This window comes from Rhea pennata, chromosome 15, assembly GCF_028389875.1.
Source record: "Rhea pennata isolate bPtePen1 chromosome 15, bPtePen1.pri, whole genome shotgun sequence".
Classification (NCBI taxonomy): Eukaryota; Metazoa; Chordata; class Aves; order Rheiformes; family Rheidae; genus Rhea; species Rhea pennata.
Genome location: NC_084677.1, coordinates 14,457,070 through 14,473,775, shown reverse-complemented (window position 1 = coordinate 14,473,775; position 16,706 = coordinate 14,457,070). Strand labels below are relative to the sequence as shown.

General features: G+C 49.8%; 1 protein-coding gene across 6 annotated transcripts; it reads right to left on the bottom strand.

The window, feature by feature from the left end:
* Nucleotides 1-5,700: 5,700 nt before the first annotated feature.
* Nucleotides 5,701-12,953, bottom strand: CHST12 (carbohydrate sulfotransferase 12). Of its 6 annotated transcripts, XM_062588135.1 has the most exons (4): nt 12,418-12,650; nt 11,816-11,958; nt 11,321-11,589; nt 5,701-7,476 (listed from the first exon to the last, which is right to left on the bottom strand). In XM_062588135.1, exon 4 carries the CDS (start codon nt 7,379-7,381, stop codon nt 6,122-6,124), a length of 1,260 nt encoding a protein of 419 aa, XP_062444119.1. In that variant the 5' UTR covers nt 7,382-7,476; nt 11,321-11,589; nt 11,816-11,958; nt 12,418-12,650; the 3' UTR covers nt 5,701-6,121. The 6 variants fall into 6 exon arrangements, with proteins under 6 accessions (XP_062444119.1, XP_062444118.1, XP_062444121.1 ...); XM_062588134.1 differs by lacking the exon at nt 11,816-11,958; XM_062588137.1 differs by lacking the exon at nt 11,816-11,958 and having other exon boundaries at nt 11,321-11,527.
* Between the last annotated feature and the right edge of the window lie 3,753 nt (nt 12,954-16,706).

The window sequence follows — 16,706 nt, the reverse complement described above, 5'->3', positions numbered from 1 at the left end:
AAAAGCAACAGCCCCTTTAACATTCACGAGAGCTTCGCTGAGCCCCCTCCGCTCTTCTCCGTCCCCCGCGGAAAGTCAAGGACACCTTGCATTTTCCAAGGTGGGGAAATACACCTTGTTTGGAGAGGACGGCATGCCCCATGCCTCTTGGAGCTGCCTGGAAGCCAGCCAGGGACTGAGCCCTAGCAAAAGCCGTGACCCTCGCGCACTTCCTCAGCCAAGTGTCGCCCACGGATCTGCACAAGACCCTGAGCTCTCCAAAGAGCAAACGCTTCTTGAATCAACACAGACGCTTTTCATGCCAGCAGCTTCCAGACTAACCCTGCGGTGAGTAAAGTCTGGATTTAGGTGTTTTTGCACGGCTCTCCCTGCAGCACGCTGCAGCCCTGCTTACCGACGCTCCCCTGTGCTGGGCACCCCTGTATCACCTCCTCTGCCCAGGGACCCCAAAACCTCCCACGTACACAATTCCCACCCACGAGGAGCCCTTCAGGAAGGAGGTGTCTCCAACCCCCCTTCACAGGGGACAAACTGAGGAGAGCTTGAGCAGCTTGCTACTGGATATACAGCAAATGAGTAGCAGAGCGGCTTATTAAAACCATGCTGCTCAGATCTCTGCCTCACAGTCCGAGGAGGACACAGTCCACTGCCGGCTGCCTGCAGTGCCTTCAGCATCATCAGTTTTCCGAGTACAAGGATATGCAAGGAGGAGGAACACGGGAAACTGCTGGGACCAGCCACAGCTAGATCATGTGGCAGCTTGGTGGGCTGGGCAAACATCCACAGTGGGAGTCCTGGACTTGGTGATGGACATCTGTACCTGTGACAGCTTCTGCGAGAGAAGCTCCTGCAGCCCCTCAATGCACCACAACACGGGTCTCAGTCCCTGACCACATGCACATGCTCAGGATCCCAAAAGCAAGGATGCAATAGCTGAAAACCCAAAAGAAAAAGCTGGGAAGCAATAATCTAAGATACAAGCAGGCGAGTGACAGCCATCCGCACAGCCTGCTCACCTGGCCCAGTCTGACGGAGTCACACTGGGCAACCAGGACAGTTCTAGAGGCGTTATTCCATTAGCACCTACAGATTATTTTTAAAATATCTCTTTTCATACAGCTTTTTTGGAGCCTTTGACATTCTTGTGGCAGGAATTCAATCTTTAATCTCATGGAACAGTTTACAAAGAAATGAAAAGCCTACAGAAAGGCGATTGCTTTCCATCGGATATTAGGGCAGCTTTCTCGAGGGGGTTCCAGGGCCCCAAGCGCCAATTTAGGTCTGCTCCTGAATTCCCTGCGCTTTCGAGCGAGACATCACATCCCTGCACCTGATGACAGCAAACAGCACAGAGACCTGTCACCCTTCCTCTGCCAACACCTCTCCAGAGGCGAGGAAGTGACACCTTCAGATGCAGTGACTGTGTTGTTGGAGTGCTGCAGAGCAAGGATGGCCACGTCTCCAGGTTTTATTCTGCGGGGGGAACATGCACAAAGCCACAACCACAAGGGCTCATTGCAGGTTTTGCTCGGCTGTTTCTCGGGGCTCACTGGCACGACGGCAGGAGAGCCGGCTCTGCTGCCTCGAGCTGATCTGCGCTGGCGGCGCAGGGAACCACTGGGCAACGCAAGATACGCGAGAGATGGAGCCGCCCAGCCCAGGGGGAGCGGCGAGCCCGGCCGGGAAAAGCCAGAGCTGCTTCTCAGAGCCCAGGAACAGCAAATGGGTTTCAGATGGGCCACCATGGAGCTGCCGCGCAGCACTGGCTCCCCGTCACTGTGGCCCTGGCGTCGTGGGCAGACCCGGCGCCTGCAGCTAGGGTTCAGCCCCAAGCCCCCGCTGCTGTCCCAGGCCGGGCACTGCACAGCAGCCCCTTGGCCTGCCACACACAGGCACTGCTCTGCTGGCGTGGCCCAACGCCTGCCAGAGCCTCCACAGGCAAGCTCCAACCTTCAAAGCACGTCCTGGGTTTGATTTAATGCAGGAGAGGATGCAGGAGCTGCGTTACCACTGCTCCGGCCTCAGTCGCGACCTGCCCCCTCCCCTTCTCATAGCCAGCCTGCAATGCCTTTATTAAATCCTCCCCATTTCGTTTCTTCTTTCGGAGAGTTTCCTGGCAAGAACAAGGTGGTCAAGCCTTCAAATTCAAACGACAACTTGCCTGTCAAGTCCCTGCACAGCACACCCTCCCTGGCACTGTTTTGCACCACAGCCACACACCACTCTGCCAAGTCACCCGCTTTCCCCTGGGCCGCAGCGAGGTCCAGCTTACATAAGAGGGAACAAACTCCCTTTTCTTCCCCACCCTTTCAATGCTGCCATTCATCCCTGCCTACCATCCTTCCAGTGCCACCTTGAGAGGTTCAAAACGCACAGCCAAAACACTTCATCTCACACGTTTTCCCAGGGCAATGTTTTGCCAGCTACACTGTCTGCAAATAGGAGGGCTGCAATGGTTGCAATGCCATCCTCCTAACTCGTAAGTGAATTAAACAGTTAAAGCAAAAGCAGCCGAGATGCAAAGGCACCCATGCGTAAAGGGCGCTCCGCACCCTGGCAGGGCCACGTCGCTGCTCAAAAAGCAAACCGCTCCAAGGCCTGGCAGCCCTTCCCCGAGCACGCAGGGCACTTTGGGCAGGTAGTCGCTGCAAGGCCAGGCCACACGTGCTGTGCCACGGCAGTGAACGTGGCGTCACACAGCACGGGAGTAACTCTATAGAAGGGCTGTGTAAAGACTTTGGCTTGGAGGCTGAGCAAGCACTATGGCTGGTCTCAGCTCGACTTGGCTCAAAACATCTCAGTCAAACCCCAGGCTATTTTTGCATCTGCGCATTTGTTTTGCCTGGTTAGAAACACTGCGCTGACTTTGGCCAAGTGGTCAGCATGAGGGAAAAGAAATTTAGGAGGGGAATAGGACACAGCTTTGCAGGGTGAGCATGACATGACAAAGGCAGGTTTATGCAGACATGAACAGGCCACTTCAAGGCATTTTTCTGTCCCTCATAAAATCAGTATTAGCATCATAATTATCTGAACTCCAGGAATTTCAGCCCTCTTTTGACTTATGTCCAGCAAAGATGCATACTGCCTGGCCTTGCCAATCCTTCTGCCACTATTTGTCAAATACTGAATTCCAGTTCCTTTAGAAAACCAGGAGGAGGGAGCCATGGCTGGTTTTCAACTCTTTGTCCTTCTCCCCCCCACACCCCAATTGTACATCATCAGAACACAGCAAGAAATCCACAAAAAGTGCACATTCCCAAAGCCGGAGGCTCTGTCTCAGTTCTGGCAGCGCAGTGGTCCTACCACAACGTGCTACACAGCCCAGTCGCCTTCAGCTTCCTAACAATACACTCGCAGCAGTGGAAGGGTGGGGAGGAAACTTCAAAAGAAAAGAGCAGCAAGGAACAAGCTATTTTGAACCCAGAAGCCGTCCACTGCAGAGGGAACCTTCCACATCTGAGTCGTATTGCTCCTCTCCACCAGCATCTCCAAGAGCAGTAATGGAAGACGTGGGAAGAGGCAGCAGCACCAGGGTTTGGTCAAATGGTCAAGCTGGTCCAAGGGCTTAACTACAAATGCAGCCTGGACTTCACAGGGAGAGAGCACAGAAGACAGAGCCCTTGCAGACTCCTGCCATCCTTGCATCCTCCTGCTTGCAGGTGCTTGATGAAGTACTGTGGCATTAGCACACAACGTTGGTGTATACCACAGAGCTGTCCTTTACCCAACTTGGTGGGGAGGGAGGGCTAGAAGGAGCAGTGGAGTCAGTGCACAAACTCTCCCTTCTCTGGCTGAGCTTTGCAAGTAACAGGAGAATTTTTCTTATATCACTGTTAAAACACAAGGCAGCTATATAACTTTTAAATACAGAGGATACGCTGTCCTGTCACACACGGCAGCTACTGTGCAGCATTTGCAGTCATTTTACATGTTATCTGCTGATTGCACAGCCAGGACACTGCTGTCGAAGATTACAGTTTAGAAAAATAACACCCTGCAACCAATTCGTTCTCCGTCCAGAATGACTTACATCTTGATGGCGACCTTGAAAACAGGCTCCTGCCTTGCAACCATCACAAGAGCGCTATGTCTAGGACAAGCCGTGGCCATGAATCACAGGATGACCAGGGCTTGGACGTGGTGGGCACAAGGGCTCATTTGCAGGACACACTTAGTGTGGCAACCTGAGCAGAGGATTGATCAGAGGGGCAGGGAGATGAGGCTGGAGCAGCACTCAATCAGCAGGTGTGGGGAAGCAGCTGCCAGGAAGTTTGCACAGCTCAGACCATGCTGTCTTTGGCAACACATCTGCACTGTGTTCCCAGTTACTCATGTCTGCAAATACTAAGTACCAATTAAATTCAGATTGAAAAAAAAGAGGCATTGCAAAGACAACAGATGAACACATCCATGCTGTATCTTTAAAGAGCAGAACGAACCCCCCCTCAAGAAATGTAAATGTAATAGGAACCAAGAGACTCCTGGGATTACCAGTTGAGAGACGAGATTCTCAACATCTTTCCGTTTTGCAGCTGGTAACTGGAAAAAAAAATGAACAGATCAACTTTTCTATTATTAGCTTTAAATAATGACTCAGAAACAGGAACTTCCTTTTTTACCAAGCTGTAAAGAGCTGAGCACTGAGAACCTGACTGTGACTTCAGGCTGACTCAAACTGCAAGTATCTCTGCAGAAATTACAGGAGAGGTGTGAACATGATGAGAAGCAGATCCCTTGTTTCTAGTGTAACTACTAACTATTACCTTTAGTTTGCAGGTAGAAAGTGTGATACAGCCTATTCACTAGGACGAGCAGGCAATGCAAAGAAGAGGCACACGTATAGAGAGATGGAGGAGAAAGGAGAGAGGGAAAGTCACGCCTGCTGATGGACTTGGAAAGAAACCAGGTAAAAAGACAGTTTAAAGAAGTCTGCTTAGAATATGAGGCTGCCCCTGAGGCCTGCCTGATATTAATCACAGATACCATCTACAGCCCAGGGAAATAACTAAGAATTTCAGCTCCAGAAGAGTTCCCTGCCCAATCTGCTAAGCAGCCGGTTTTTGCAGAGCACTTCAGAGCGAGGATGGAAACACAGATTCAGCTGATGAGACACAAGAAGCGTCTCTAAAAGCATTAATTTCCTTTGGGAAGCAGCCCATATGCTTCTAGCACAGTGGGCAACCATCACTCCTGCAGCAGGACCACGTAAGGCAGATGATTAAATCTGCATCAATCATTTGGGATAACCAGAAAGACAGTCGATGAGGACGCAGTGGCACAAGCAGTGACTAGTGCTCTGAGAAAAAAAATGACCTGTGAGTTCACCTTGACACATGCTGAGCGAAAGGATTTTTTGTTTTCCCTTCTTCCAAGGATAACTATCTGCATCCTTGCCATGTCCCCTTAAAGCTCTGAATCAATGTGGATATAATACAATCCCAGGGGGAGCTGCACTGAACGCACTAGTGACCAGGCCACAGAGCAGTGTGCATCACCATCTCATTGGTATTCCTCCAGTGCTGTTCGCCAGAGCTGGACTGGGACCCATCCAGCCTGCCCCGAGCCCAGCTCAGAGATGCTGCAAGCAGACATGGCTAGTAGAGGTGCCACCAGCAAACCTGGCTCCCAGAGATTCAAGTGCTCTGCAAACCTCCATAACGAACAGCCCTGAAACAACACACACAGGCAGATACATCATTTCTTGCAGTTTTTCTTTGATTTTTTTTTATTCCTTCCCTTCCTTTGCCACAACGCACACTTTGTATTAAATATCTGAAATATATTAATTTTTAAAAAGTATTAATAAAAAGCTCCTGAAGGACACAGCTGGCAGAGTGACCGAGGGCAGAGACCGACTGCAAAACATCGGGACGTTTAAAAAAAAGACAACCTGAAAAACAATGTTAACAAAAAAATCCAGGCATCTTTTGCATATGCACAGCTGGCTGGAGTATCCTGGACTCTGGCATTATTGCAAAAAATGGAAGGGGAAGCAGTAGAAAAAACAGATTCCATTGTACCAACCTGTATGGAAAAGGGAGTTAAGAGCAAAAATGAGGAGGCTTTAAACATTTTTGGTATTTCAGATGTTCCCTCCCGCACCCACTACCCAATTACTTTAATCTTTAAGCAAGTTTTCTGGCTTGGGATAGCCAAAGAGCACAAAATCTGCTTCATAAAGCTTGTAGAGCTGTCGCCTCCAAGCCAATGGGATTTTGGCAAACCAGTCATCCTCCCAGCTGCTGGCAGTCCTGTTCCGGTAGCTGGGAGGGAAGCGAAGCAGCCTGTCCACTTTGAGGAGCTGCAATAGATGAGCAGCATCCTCATCCAGCGTCTCCAGCTTCCCAATAAAGTCATAGTCTATCTGGCACGGGTGGCATAGCCGGTAAACCTGCCTCCAGTGCTCATTGAAGGGGGCCATCTTCTCTGTCCGGGGGTCCAGTAAATACTGGATGAAGTCAGAAAAGGAGACTTTGAGGCCTGCCCCGAAGGCCTCACTGACAGAGGTGGGAAGGTTGGTATGGTTGGAGTAGAGCTTTAGCATAGGGACGGCAAAACGTCGGTAGAATTCCTCATTTTCCAGTTCAAATTTGCTGCGAAAGGCAGATATGAGACGCACAAAGGGGTCCCGTACAAAGAGGAACTTAGTGTACTTCTTCAGCTTGATCTTCATGAGGTGCCGGGAGAACTTCCCATAGCGGCGCCAGAATTTGTTAAAAGTCAGGTGGGTGCTGGTGTTGTGGACATGTTCCCGTGGGATATCCAGAGGGTCCCGGTATGGGACTCCCTGGTCCAGCAGGCTCTCACTTAGCACAATCATAACCCGTTTCCAGTTGGTGCAGGCCACCTTGGGGACATAACAATAGATGACGCCATGGCGGTCATCCACGATGAGGTGGTTGAGCTCATAGTTGGGGATGTCATCAAAGGAGCGCTCCTTGGTGGGGAAGGTGAAACTAGAATTGGCACAAAACTCCCGCAGTGTTCTCTGCCTCTCTACCTGCAGTTTCTCTTGGTCCAAGCTGGCTCTGGCATCACGTGTAGACCAGTCATAGCCTCGCACATTCTCCTCTAAATTGTTTGCCGCAGGCTTGCTGGAGCCCTGGATGAGTGGCTGCTCTGTCTTTTTGCTGATAGAGCTGTTCTGTTTCACACTCGAACTAAGTAGCTTTACCAAAAATTCATCCACATCTGGCAAGGCTTCCCAGTCTTCGCCCTCAGCAATACCAGGGATGGCCCCTGAGGAATGAGGCCTGGAGAAGGACGTATGCAGGTAGAAGTGAGCTGTTCCCACGTTGTCCCAATACACGATGATCAGGAGGATCATGAAGATGGAGACCAGCACCACAGAGAGACGGAGGAGCCGTGCTTTGGTCATCCTGACAGCTACTGTGATAGCTGGCTCTCACCTGGGTTCACCTCCGGACTGCAGAGCGAGGCTTGGGTTCCAGCATAGTGCTTCAGACCAGGAGCCTGGAAAGGTACCAGAAATAAAGTTAGTTGATCCCTCAAGCACTCTGGTTTGGAGAGAATGACTTTGTAGGATCAGGACTCTATGCAAGGCTGACTGTTCAGTTCTGCATGGGAAGAGCTATGTGAACCTCAGGTGCCCACAAAGACCACGCGGAGAGCACTGACTCTTGGAGACAAAGCCTGACCTCCCTTGTAGGTCCTTCCTTAGCAGTGTTAATACAGTGTCCAGGTCTCCAATGGAACAGAAGGGGACATCAGTTCTCAAAGCATTCCTGGGGCAGACTAGAGCCCTCAGTTGCTGCTCAAGCTCTCACCAACTCCTCTGTTCAGGAGAGGGAAAAAAATGCATTTCATCCTGCAGACCAGGGGACAGAGTTAGGACTAGATCTTTAGGCTCCCACGGGGCCTCAGAACTCAGTCCGTAACTGACTGAAAGTTCCAATTTTCTGCGCAGAAGATGACATAATGTGTTGCACTTTCACCAGTTTCCATAGCAACTATGTTTTGTTCATCAATCTCCAGCTTCTGGAGTCATGTGATTTCAGGAGATACTTTGCTTTCACCAAAAAAAAAAAAAATAAATAAAAATTTAAGATTCCAGGCCTCAAGTTTGCAGAGAAAAGTTTGAGAGTATTAAGAAAAAAAAATGCAGAACCAACTGTCTTTCAGATCTCCCTGATTTTCAAACATATCTATCGCACAATGTAAAGAAAGAGGGCTCAATCTGTAATTTTAATAGTTGGTATCACACTGAGGTCTCATGAATCTCATGAAAATGTTCTCTACCACTGCGCTGAAAACAAAGGCCCTACCAAGACACAGACACGTTGCTGAGAATGCCATTGCCACAGAGCTCAGAGCAGAACCATGTCCAGAGAATGCCACCGACCCGAATGCCCTATCTGACCTAACTGGTGTGAACACATCCAGTAGATGCCGCCACCATGACCTTTCTTGGTAGCTACATACAACAGTGATTAAAAAGCCTTTCTACGAAAACTAGGGGAACACGGCCTCAAGAAAAGTCAAGCATCAGTAAAAATCCAACGGAATGGTTATTTCTAATAGAATGATTCCTGAGATCAAGGATGCTCTAGTAAAACTCTGCGCATGTCTGGACTGTGTGTTGAGTCAAGACCTCTTTTGCTGGCTTAACATCTTTTATTTTTCATCTCTAACAGCTCTTGATCACCAACGACTAGCAGGAATTGTTGTTACAAAGGGAGTTGAGAACACCTTTTCTAGGTGGTGCAGCAGTTTTTTAGTTCATCCAGTCTCATCATTTTAGTGCTACCTGGTACTTCCTTGCTGATCCCCAGTCCCTTGGCACCAGCAAACTCCTCAAAGGAGATCTGCTGGAAGAAACCTGCTGTCTCCTTGTGCTGCTGCACATTTTCTCTTCAGAGGCTCAGTGCAGAGACAGGCTGGTAAATCAGGCTTGCTCTCTGCCTGACTTAGTCACAAACTTCAGAAGCAGGTAAGGAAACAATTGAGAGTGCTTGACTGTCCCATGAGTGAAGTACTTCTGCCTGAGAGAGGGTGGGAGCAGCTAGACCCAAAGGAAGGGAAGAGGTAACATGTTTGGGTAAGGTAACTTATCTTGGGGTCAAGCAACTAGCTAATCTATCCCCAGCTCTGTCTCAGGACCTCAAATAAGTCATTTAATCTTAATCTGTCCCCCCTCCCAAGGATGCTCACTCTGCTTAGCTTGTAGGTTTGTTCCAGGGGATGATCAGTGGTTATAGCCTCAGTTAGCACTCAGGGCATCTCAGACTAGCCTTCCAAAAACTCACCTACCTAAATAAGTGGCTACACCTGCTAACTTTGAATTTATCGTCTGTGCCTTCATTTCCCTGCCTGGCAAATAACAGAGCTGTTCACACTCCTGAGGTTTAACATTTCTGAGAGTTCGCAAGTACCCTAGGATTACTAGATTTCAGCAACTGAAGTCCTGGTTTCAAATGCTGGATGAAAAACATTAGACCAGAACAATAATACTGGATATCATTACGTATTAAAGTATTAGCTTAGTTTGTCCCCTCAGTCCTAAAATGCAGAACTAAAGGTTTGGGTTTTTTCCACCCTGGTGTGTTTATTTATACTTAGGAGGTAGGTAGGGCAAGCCAAAAATTCAGTGTAGCTGGTGACTTAACACGTGGCTTTGCACTGCAACACCAAATACCGTGTTTCTTAGATTCAGGCTCCTAATCTACATGTCAATAGGAACTAGAAGAACTGCAGACATAAGATATTGCACCCTGTGTAGCAAGATGCAGTAATTCTCCACATTTTGTTAGTTAAGACTGAGGACAGATCAGATCTAAGAAGAATCACCCAGAACAATACGCACAGAGTTAAAGAAGGGGCAAATTATATATGTGCGTCAGCACTTCAGGCCAAGGATCTCAGCCCAGTGACAGAAGATAATGGAGAGACGCTGCCAAGCAGTAGGCTTGGCACATTTCTGGTTTTGTGTTTTGCCTCAATCCATTTTTGCTTTTAAGACTATTAGCTGTTCAGGTCAGGGACTGCTTCCTATTCTGGATGAATATGGAGCCTACTGTGCATATAATCCCCAGCACATTGGCTCTCCAGTGCTGCTTGAGACCTTTAGGGTGGCTGGAATGCAGTAATTCTGGAAAGCAGCAGAGCATCTCTTTTCACCTTCTCTGTAGCCAGCAACTTCCACTGCTTTGGGCACTGCAGCAGCCTGCCAGCATCTCTGCAAGGCTGTCCTGTCCCACCCCAGCGTGGATAGATCACCCTCTCAGCGTTGACAGAAGCAACCAAGGCATCATGTGTGGCATGGCCAACGTACACACATTCCTTTGCGTAAATGGAAGGATGCTCTACATCAAAGCCACCACGATAATTTAGTTTTACTGAGTGCACCCGAAGGGCTCAAGTGTGCTCTCACGCAGGCCTGCCAAAGCATTCTGCTTTTCCAAGACACACAGCAGTGATCAGCAGAGAACTGAAATGACTACGCTTGTATTAACTCTACCAGTGCCAGGGGGAAACTCTGGAAAAAAACAATAGTGCAACCTAATTTGCCCTCTTGAGGTACCTTCTGCAAAAAGTAGTTACTTGGAGTTACTTCATTGATTATGATACATCCTCTTCCCGAGTGCTTCATAACAGACACCAGACTGACAACATAAATTAGAGGTCTCTGTGCTCATCAGAGGGAATGCACTTTCATCCTCACCTTGTTAGAATCAGAAGCAAAAGCCTCCACTGAGAAGCCAAGAATTTACATTCAAGTTTAACTCAAGGGCATCAGCCAACAAGGATGTACACCAGCATTCACTACAAAGCTGCTTCTGCAGCACGACTAGCAAACTGGGAAATAAGCTGAGTGCTAAAATCACCCTACGGAGCCCACTGTTATGTGATTATCACAAGTCTGATCCTGGCACGGGTGGGAATCCATGACTCACTCTCCCTATCTCAGGTCTGGAAAAGATACTGAGGTCCAACAGCATGGGTTCCATCCCACTGCAAGTTGTGTCATATCACTGAGGTCCTAGACCAGTCAAACTCCAGTTTGAAGCCAGAAAGGGGGAATGTGTCCGTTTTGCTCTTTTTGCAAAAGCCACTACAGATTCAACTCCTCCAGCATTTAGAAACATTTTTGTACTTTGTGGCCACTTTTTAACTGTTCTCTGGACAAACAACATGCATCAACTTAATTCCTGTCTCTTCCTTCCTTTCCTCTCTACAGTGTATCTGAGCAGTGACTGCTCACAGCGACCCTTCACAAAAGAAAGCAACTCCAGCTTGAGCTGTTCCCTCACAAAACAAGAAAGGTATGATCTTTGTCACAGAAAACAAAGCAACTTACTTATGGGGATGTATCGGGAACACTGGACAATAATCCTTCTCTATTAACAGAGATGGTTTTCAAACAGAATGCCTCCAAGGACCACATTGCAGCTTCCACCTCTTCTTGCTTTGTATCTTCCCAGCTTTCCCCTTCTTCTACTCCTCCGAATCCCCCCCAGGGAAGCACAAGGCACAGATCAGACACCAGATCGCTCCCCTCCAGCGCCTGTTCATTCAAGGCATGGGAGACAAGGGATTTCAGGTGGCTTGTTTTAGCTTGGTCTGCTTCTGAAGGGGCAAGGTAAAAAGAGACAGAATGAAAACTTCTAAAAGCTATATAGAAAAGAAACACAAATTGATGCTTTCCCCTGTGACAGCTTCTTTCACCAGCAACTATTTGATCCATTTAGTTTCTTTAACCACCAGATAGGGTGGAATACGCCTGTTACTGGCTAGGCTGTTACCAGCCAGGCTTAGGGAATAAGCAGGCTCCAGAGAAGTGAAACAAAGTTACCTGCTTACTCTAGGCGTGGGAGAACGAGCAGCAGGCTCCCATCATCGAAATCCGGTGGAGACCGTACCACCAACCAGAAAAGATTTTCATAGATTCCATCGCAATTCAATAAATTCCTACGCCCCAACTTTCCAAAATCTGGTCTGTTGGGTAGACCAGGGGAGTTTTCAGCCATGCAATTGTATCAACAGTTACGCTGGTATAGACGCATCGTGTAAGCAAAAAGCAGGGCTCATGTTGCGTGTTGTACCCCGACTTAGCACACATTCGCCAGAGATCTTCCCAAGAAAGTTTTAACCCACCCAGCCATCCCTCCCACCGCTGTCACAAAGCTCAGCTCGTACCACCTTGGCAGCCCCAGTTTCCTCTTTTCTAATATTCACACTTGTAAGTAGCCTTAATGCCCACGTTTCCAAGTTTTCCGTTCGGAGACTCCCACAGCGCGTGTTCTGCTCAGCCGCTACGCGTGTCCCCGGCCGCGCAAACACGGGAAGAGGCTCGGCGCGGGCCAACAAAAACCTGCAACGCCCGTCGCGTGTCAACACCAGCCCTCCGAACGGGCTGGAAACCGGCGGCCCGTAACTCACACCATCTATATTTACCTCAGAAATACTTCGTTTAAGCGTCGTTTTCTACCGTTTACAGCTCAGCTCCGCGCGGAAGCCCCGTCGAGCCGCTCCGAACGGAATCGGTCACTTGCCTTCACCAAGCCGCGCTCCGCCGCCGGCCAAGAGCCGCGTCCTCGCGCGGGGCGCCCGGGCTTCGCTCCGGCTCCGGCTCCGGCTCCGGCTCCGGCTCCGGCTCCGGCTCCGGCGCCGTCCCGAGCCCGGACCTCCGCCCACCGGGGCCGGCCGGCCGGGCGCCGCGGTGAGGGGCGCCGCGGTGAGGGCCCTGGCGCGGGGCCGAGGGGCTGCGCAGCGGAGCAGCGCGGCGGCTGCAGGACGGGGAATAAAATAGGCGTAATGGGGGGAGGGGAAGGGAGGGGAGGGGAAGGGGCCGACGCCGCGCGGAGGGACCTCCCGCCCGGCACGGCGGGCGCGGCCGCCGCCTCAGCGCGCCGCCCCCGGGCGAGGCCGCGCCGCGCTCACCTCCCGCGCGGGCAGCGGCGCCGGCGGCACAGCGCTGCCGCCTTCCCCTCCGCCTGCCGCCGCCGCCCGGCCCCGGCCGCCTCTCGCGAGACGCCGGGCACGGGGGGTCCCCGCGGGGCGGCGGCGCAGGCGCCGCTCCGCCCGCCGGCGGGAGGGGAGGGGAGCGGAGCTGAGGGCCCGGCCCGGCCCGGCCCGGCCCGGCGCGCCCCGCGGAGCGCGGTCCTTCCCGGCAGCGAAGCGCACAGGTACAGACCGCTGCTCGGGAAGCGCAGGAGCGGCTCGGTGCCGCCCGTCGCCCCTCCGCGGGGAGGAGGCCGCGAGCAGCGCGGAAGGAGGCGGCGGCCGCGCCCCGGCCCCCGCCGGGCGTCGCGCCCTCGGCTCGGCCCCTGCGTGCGGGCCCGGCCCGGGCCGCGGCGCGGAGGCACGCGTGGGGAGGCTCGCCTTCCCCTCGGCTGTGGTGCTGCCCCGCTTGCGAAGGGCCTTGGCACGGTCTGCGCTTATTCCGTCTCCGAGTCCCTTGTTTATCTCTGTGTTTACGTGGAAGAGTTCAACCCAGAGAACAGGTTTTCTGAACCCTCTGCAGCTGCACCCCTTCCTGCGCGAGGAGGAGCGGCAGAGCAGCCCGTGCTCACGGGTGCTGCACGCTTGCAAGGCCTGTTATAAATACTCGATTAAATTACTCGAGTTAAGCTTTCTCATCCCTGGAACAAACTATCTCTCGTCTCCTTATCAGGTAGCGAAGGGAGAAATGCAGAGGGGCGGGAACGTGCGCAGTGTCACAGGGCAAGTCAGGAAGAGCAGGCAGAGATTATCGCAGCTGAAAAAAGAGTCTCGATCCCTTTGAAAATGCGGTACTGGACCCAAGATTTTTATCTTAGATACTTCTGCAGAAGGCCTGGGTACGGTATGATCAGGACCCACTTTATTTGCACTGTATTTAAAAAACAGAAAAAATAATACCTTAAAAAAAATCCCTAAAAGAACAAGACTGCTGCCTGGAGACTTTTTTTTCCCCTCCAAGAAAGGAAAATGCATGCCCTCCTTTCACCAGTAGGCTATTTCAGAACAGGGTCTTTACCCATTACCATGTCCCTTCTCCCCGCTGCAGTCCCATCTGAAGTGCTCTTCCCATGGAAAAGAATTTAGAGCAATCCCGGGCTGCGCTCAGTCAAACATCTGCTCACCCAAACGGCATCCCAGACCTGCATTACACCTCCCAGCTTCACAGCAACACACTTAAACAGTGGGAAAGAGGGGAAAGGTGTATCTAGGGCACTTACATTTGGCTTTAATAATCAGTGAGCCTTTTGGATGCGTCGATGTCATCCACGCATTTGCCATGGGAGGAAGGTGGTTTGGACTGTATGCTGACATCTTCTGGGAGGACAACACTGCCAAGAAAACGAGCAGAAATTCCTCCTCTCTTGGCCTCTGTTAACACCCTCTGTGTCTTAAACTGAAACTAACAGCTAGAGCACAGTACAGAGGAAATACTTGTGGAAGGCATATGGAAGGAGACACCTACAAGGTATAAGAAGCTACTCCCCTCTGCTAACTTTCCCCTCTGTTTTCAGTATCACAACACAGAAGCTAAAAAAAAATCACTCCCTTGCACCCACTTCCCAAATTCCAAAAATCTGAGAGCTACCATCCTTCAGGACTCAGAAGTTGATTTTTACTTAGTTTTCAGCTGGTTCCTCAAGGCTGTGACTGACTGCTGCTTCTGCCGGCTGCTGGCACCATCTGCAGGCCCTATACATGAAGGAAGATGAAGTACCCAGGCAGGATTCTCACAATGACAGAAGTGCCTTATGTGACTACGCTAGTGAAAAGCAAACACCTCCGTTTGGGTCTCCTTGTTGGTCAGAATGGGAAAGAGACAGATGGCCTGGCATTGCAGAAACCTGAATTTTGCAAAGGCACAGGGTCTACCTTAAAAAAAAATCCCAGGGCATTTGGGATGTTGTGATCATTATTCAGTTCTACTGTGGAAGCAATATATGATCAATCAATTCTATTCAGGGGAAGCAGTACATTATCACATAGCTGAGTCAGATTAAACCTTGTGCTTTGGATGTCCATTGGTCTAGGATTATCAGCACCTCTGAAAATGTTGTGTTCTCTTCCTAAGAAGTTATTTTTGGCTAAGAGGGAGATGGAGGATAACTCATTTTGGAGCGTTGCCAATGTCATCCATTGCGAAGAAAGGCTTACCACTTGACTGTAAGAGGCATACCCATGTGATCGCTTTCCCAAGTGGGCTGTTTGTGTTGCATTTATAGCTCTTGGGTTCAGATTGCAACAGAGAAAGTGCTGAAGAATTTAGTAGTGCCTCTTGAGCCAGCCACATAACTCGTGTGCTCACCTTTGTCTTGCTTCTGTAGGACCTGTCTTTTGGCATGATCAGCATTGCTCTGCTGAACAGTGCTTGCAGGAGTATTGTCTATTAGCAGCACCTGTAATGGATTCCTCCCTTTATCAAAGGGAGAGAAGAAGGGGAACTTCATTATAAACTGAGAGAGCAGAACACAGTTTCTAAAGAAAAAAAAAGAAAAGAAAAAAAGAAAAAAAGAAAAACTTGCAATGCATGAATCACTAAAAGCTACAGAAAATGAAATGTAGGGTTTTAAATCAAGTTAACAGTATTGATTTTTTAAAAAACAAACTTGTAAGAAAAAATACTTAGCACCAGTAAGCACCCCCTTGCCAGAATGGGGAAAGATTCTAGCTTCAGTTTAATAGGATTTGGGCACCCACTTCCTCTAAACTCATCCTGGTATTCTGTCTGCATAGAGACAAAACAACTGAAGCTGATAGATGGTCAGTGCAGCCTGTCATGTCATAGTTCCTTACTGAGGCTGAGTTTGTATGTCAAACTGAGTGATTAGACCAAGATCACTCAGCTTGTGTTACATGTGAACCCACCTGAGCACTAATTCCTATCCCTAGATTACAGGGACGTGTTTGAGGTAGTGTTCTACAAAGAATATGCATTCTTACACATCAAAAGCTGTCTAGACCATATCACAAAAATGGTTCGGGATTGGTTTACTAATAATTTTGACCAGCCTTTACTGTGGTAATTTATCACAGGACAATCCATTTTTTGCATACAGGGTCTCACCAGCAGCTCTTCTTCTATTCCTACCTGAATAGTGGTTGACAGGTAACTTGACCGTTGTGGCAGAGAGTGAGCTACCAGCAGCCTTTGACTCCTGGAAGAGTCTAGCTGGGGATAGATGGTTCTCGCAAGCATCATCCATACTGGGGCTTGAAGGAGTCCAGTGCTTAGCTTTTAGGATCTGCAAGACATTGTCAAGTTGAGTTAACATAATCAAGAACGACATTATCAGAGGCAAAGACTTTCACCTCTGATTATTGCCACATCATACCAAGAAGATTCCCTTTGCACCTGTGTTTGGGTCAGCCTATTCAGGCAGGAAGTCAGTGACAGTACGGAAGAACAAGAATATTTAACTTATTTCCTCCTGCAACTGGTACCATGTTTCTCTTACCCTGTTTTGAAATCCACCCTACCTCTATTTGGTGTTGCATTCTGCTCAGCCCATTCCCATCAGAGAGAAATACAAAGGATCTACCCTGTAGAAGTTTGTATTGAGAGAGAGAGAGATCTTTTTTCCCCACTAGCTTTCCAGAGATCTCCCAGTCTCTCAGCTTCTTCAGCACTCTCCTGGTTGGGGACCACAGCTGGCCTCCAGCCAGGGTCTCCAACACCAAACTCCTGATACTTATGTGGTCTTTCACGTGAGACTGTGGGGTGGCATTGGCCTCTAGATACTTCA

Coding starts and splice junctions, on each gene's coding strand:
- CHST12 (XM_062588139.1), bottom strand. CDS start 7,381: ATGACCAAAGCACGGCTCCTCCGTCTCTCTGTGGTGCTGGTCTCCATC.